Source organism: Ctenopharyngodon idella, chromosome 8 (genome assembly GCF_019924925.1).
Source record: "Ctenopharyngodon idella isolate HZGC_01 chromosome 8, HZGC01, whole genome shotgun sequence".
NCBI lineage: Eukaryota > Metazoa > Chordata > Actinopteri > Cypriniformes > Xenocyprididae > Ctenopharyngodon > Ctenopharyngodon idella.
Window position 1 is genome coordinate 5,903,440 of NC_067227.1, and position 4,970 is coordinate 5,908,409.

General features: G+C 34.6%; 1 protein-coding gene across 1 annotated transcript; it reads left to right on the forward strand.

The window, feature by feature from the left end:
- The first annotated feature begins 1,323 nt into the window (after positions 1 to 1,323).
- Positions 1,324 to 4,292, forward strand: LOC127517773 (taste receptor type 1 member 1). The gene is made up of 4 exons (XM_051903865.1): positions 1,324 to 1,632; positions 1,741 to 2,487; positions 2,735 to 2,947; positions 4,137 to 4,292. The coding sequence occupies exons 1-4, from the start codon at positions 1,324 to 1,326 to the stop codon at positions 4,290 to 4,292; spliced, it is 1,425 nt and encodes a 474-aa protein (XP_051759825.1).
- The last annotated feature ends 678 nt before the right edge of the window (positions 4,293 to 4,970 follow it).

The following is a 4,970-nucleotide window of genomic DNA, read 5'->3' on the forward strand; positions in this document are numbered from 1 at the left end:
CTGTGTCAGTAAGTGACACTGATGGTGTAATGTGACACTTGTTGGATGACAAATCTGGATTATTGTTATATGCAAAAGTATTTAAATTTTTTCTGCAGGAACTGGGTTAAGCAAATTTAATGTAAATGTAAAATGTATGCGAATAACCTTGCTGATTTAAGGTCACTGTTTCCCTAATTCAGTAGCAGTGGATTTCCTGAAACAACAGATAGTGGTGCTGTTTTTACCGTAGTTCATTGGAAATCCATGAATTTAGGCATCAACCAGGAAAGGCATTACCTATTTATTTTTTGGTTGCACTTTATTTTTCAGTACAGTACTGTACTTACATGTACTTACAGTGTACTTACCCAAGAAAATAGTGGGTAATATAAGGTAACTACAGGGGTTAAGGTTAGGTTTAGGGGTAGGTTCAGGGTCAGTAGTTATTATCCAGTTATTTTAATTACTGTAATAAGTACATTGTATGAACATGGGAAACGGAACTGTAAAATAAAGTGCTACCCCATTTTTGGTTACACTTCATTTTAAGGTGTCTTTGTTACACTGTAATAATACATTTAAGTATTGAGTAATATTAAGTAACTACATGTACTTACTATATGATTAGGATTAGGGTTTAGTTTTGTTTAGGGTTAGTTGCATGTAATTATGCATAATTTATAATTATTACTATAGTAACTAAAGTAACGTATGTAACAATGACACTGTAAAATAATACCCCATTTTTTTATATACATTCAAAATGTGATGTAACAACACAGTAATCACCTCAACAGAATTTAATTTGTAAATTTATGTATGAGGAGACATTTGTGGTGTAATGCTCTACTTAATAACTGATTGACATATGCTTTGTGAGTTTAGATATGGAAATAGGCATTTGTATCAGTGAATATAGTGGTTTAAGCAAATAGAAATGTGTTTTAAGCAAATTAAGTGTAGTATATCAGCCGGATTTCTCTTAAACGGCCAGCCACTACACAGCCCTGTTTCAAGATTAACGGTCCATCATAAACCATGTTTCACAGTAGCATTTACGTTTTCCTTTTGGGCTTTAGTAATTGTTTCTTTTTCAAAGTTTCTTGGGCAACATCTGAGTTCAGCTTGGACGGAGATTACTTATTAGGTGGCCTTTTTACTTTACATGAAATTGACCAGGTAGAACCAGTTTTCACCCCCGAGACCACTGAATGTTTCAGGTAAGCAAGGACCTTTTATCCGTCTAGAATTATCATTACGCAATAATGTAAGTAATAATGTAAGCAGCATTTCACATTTCTAAACTGAATTTTCAATGACATGCTATTAACTACCTCACTGATGTTTTCAAGGCACAGTTCCTCAAAATCTGGCTATCAGATGTTGCAAGTAATGAGGTTTGCCGTTGAGGAGATTAACAACTCCACCACTCTTCTGCCCAATGTTTCTCTGGGCTATGAAATTTTTGACCATTGTTCTAATACAAAGAATTTCCGTTCAGTCTTAAGTTTTATCTCAAATAACGGATCAATAAAACCTAAAGAAAAACTCAACAACTATCAGCCTAAAGTGATTGCTTTAACAGGGCCATATGGAAGCACAAGAACTATTACTATTGCACCACTGATCACAATGGACCTTATACCATTGGTAAATCTTAAACAGTTTACATAAAAAAAAAAATACGACTTCAGAACTACCAAGTTACAATAATGCTAAATTATTTTTTATAATATAGTGTTTTCTTCACTTTGAAAGGTGAATTATGGAGCTTCTAGCTATGCGTTAAGCAATAAACTTCAGTATCCCTCTTTTGTAAGAACAGTTCCCAGCAACAAAGACCTGATAGAGATGATTATTCACATCATACGGTGGTTTGGATGGAACTGGGTTGCCTTTCTTGGTAGCCAAGACAATTACAGTTCAGACGGACTAAAGCTGTTTAACAAGTACATCAACAATACTGGCATTTGTTTGGCCTATCAAGAGGGTCTAAGCCTAAACGCAAACTACAGTCTAACACTTAAAAAGATTGATATGCTCAAGATCAATGTCATTGTGGTTTTTGCTGTACCACAATATGCAATCAACATAATCAAAACAGCCATAGTAGAGAACATACGAGACAAAGTATGGATTGCAAGTGAAACGTGGGCTATGAATCAACAACTTCCAAGAGAGCCAGGAATTGGGAAAATTGGTACAGTCATTGGCATTACGGAGAGATTGCTGTCATTACCTGGATTTGATGAATTCATCTATAAAGAGAGGGGAACAACTGATGTTAATTACAAAGCTGAGAGTGAAGTCCAGGGTAAGAGTAAGACATGTAATCAAGTTTGCGATTACTGCACATTGTTGACTGCAGAGGAGATTATAAATGAGAATCCCTCATTCTCCTTTGCTATCTATGCTGCCATATATACTGTAGCTCATGCATTACATAAGATTCTGCAGTGCGACATGAATGAATGCCACAAAAACAGAATGGCTAAGCCATATATGGTAAATTAATTTATTTGAATCCATGAATTACTGTATATTCATTATTCATTATTTTAATAGCAATATTTTAATTAATTAATTAAATAATTAACAATGTTTATATTTTCAGGAAATTGCATATTATATAAATTATATTGTATTATTGTTTTATTGTTTGTTTTATTTAATAATTATACAATAACTTTAATGTTATAGTAATATTATTACAAAATATTTTTCTTGTTTATTTGAACACACTTCACAACAGCTTCTGGGAGAAATGAAAAAGTTGGATTTTCCACTCAATGGCCGTCAGGTGAAATACGATGATAATTATGATCCAACCATCAGTTACGCAGTTGTGCTTTGGCACACTGATGTGAATTCTCCACAGTTTGAGATGGTGGGCACATATGATTCATATCCAGAAGTTACTTTTACCATGGACAACTCTCTTTTGCCCTGGAGTAATAATAATTCTGTAAGCCTTATTTATTTATTTATTTATTGGTTGGTTGGTTGGTGAACCTTATCTAAACATTTAGCTTTGTAGAAAACATTTTCTCAATCAGTTATACATATTTCTCCAAACAAAAGTCAATACGCTCAAATCAAATAATACAACCATCTAGCAAATTCACACTATTTTTTGCAGCTAACACATGAAAAGCAAATACTGAAGTCAAAACTACTGAACTGTTCTCTATTGATTACATATTTATACACAACTATACTATTGAAAATGTGCATTTATTATACAGTTGACACAATGGAGATCTTTTTTCCATGTGTTTATCTTGAGCTATGGATCTAAAGAAAGGACGGTGTGAATTCACTTGAATTCATGCCTGGCATGCATATGCCTCAATATCTCTGCAGGCCTCTTCTGTTGCTTGGAGAAGATTTACTTTGACATAGAGGTTGTGGTTGAACATCCTCTATCTCCAGGAGAAATCCCACAAATGGATTCAGAAATGGAGAATATAGTGGAAGCAGCAGCATCACAAAATGTAGGTGATTTTGTAACCCACAATGAATGGTGAAATTGGACATTGCCTAACCCCAAGACAAACACTGACCAATGACATTCCTTCTTTTTTTGTTTTTGTTGACTATGGAATAGAACCATCTATTAGAGTGGCTCTCATCTCATCTTGGGCACTCTTGAAAGAATTTTGTAAATCTCCTTTCCTCTTCACCCATTCCACCTTTAGCCTACTCTTCCTCAGCCCACTCTACCTATTATTATGCATTATTATCTATTCTATATGCACTACTATATGCACTTCTTTTCTCTTATCCCCCCCCCTATTATTTGTTTGCTATTATTTGTTTGCTCTGTTTTCACAGATGGTCTCTTATGCAAGGCAAAGGCATGATAGTTGTGAACAATTACTTACTCATGCAGAAGATATCAAGCCATGCCATTTGTATAAAGAAGATGGCTTTATTTAAGTTGTCTGTTAACTGTTCAGATCTGATAAATTTGTGCATAGTGTTTAAGGGAATTAATTATGTAATTTGTATTCTGTAATTTGCAGTCCATTTCTGGAAACATAGCGTTCAGGCTGTGTTAATTGTTTGAGAACACTGATCTTAGTTTGGAGAAATGTGTAAAATCGATAGAGAAAATTTTGATCTTTAATAACACATTTTCCCATTCTTTAAAGGTTCCTTTCTCAAACTGCTCTGTTGAATGTAAGGAGGGATTTTCAAGGCAACCTGAAGGTTTTCATAGTTGCTGTTTTACATGTAAAAAATGCCCGCGTAACAGCTATGTGGATTATTATCGTAAGTACTTTATGTGCCGGTCAATAAAACCTTGATATTTAAGCTTCTTCAGTCCATTCTATCATCACAATAGTTTTGGAATTAGGGAACTTTTTGAAATGTGATTTGAAGAAAAAATATTTTCCTACATCCAGTTACTACTATTATGGCTTTTGGCAAAATGGTATTACTAAACATTCAAATTATTTTACTGTTTCTCAGGGGATTCCTATACCTGTTTTCCATGTGCAGAGAGTGAATGGTCTGATGAGGGCAGCACAACATGTAAGAGACGTTCTGTTGTCTATCTTCAGTTCACAGAAATCTCCTCCATCGCTGTGATGGTTTCTGCCACATGCCTTATTATTCTCCTTTTTGCCATATTTTTCCTTTTCACCTATAATTACAACACACCAGTGGTTAGGTCTGCTGGTGGTAGCATGTGTCTTCTTATGTTGATATGTTTGATAATGTCTAGCATAAGTGTGTTCTTCTTTTTTGGACAACCCACATCTGTACATTGCCTTCTGAGAAATGCCATATTCGCATTTTTCTTCACTGTCTGTCTTTCTTGTTTGACTGTCCGTTCCTTTCAAATTATTTGTGTTTTTAAAATGGCTGCTCAGTTCCCTAAGGTGCACAGCCTTTGGGTAAAGCACAATGGACAGTGGCTCTTCATTGCATTTTCTTCGGCTATTCATTTAATTTCTTGTGTGATATGGATGACTGCTTCT

What these genes read in the sequence shown, in the direction of transcription:
- LOC127517773 (XM_051903865.1), top strand. Translation starts at nt 1,324, where the DNA reads ATGTTTTCAAGGCACAGTTCCTCAAAATCTGGCTATCAGATGTTGCAA. An exon ending in CAATGGACCTTATACCATTG is followed by an intron (nt 1,633 to 1,740) that starts GTAAATCTTAAA and finishes TCACTTTGAAAG; the next exon opens with GTGAATTATGGAGCTTCTAG. An exon ending in GAATGGCTAAGCCATATATG is followed by an intron (nt 2,488 to 2,734) that starts GTAAATTAATTT and finishes ACTTCACAACAG; the next exon opens with CTTCTGGGAGAAATGAAAAA.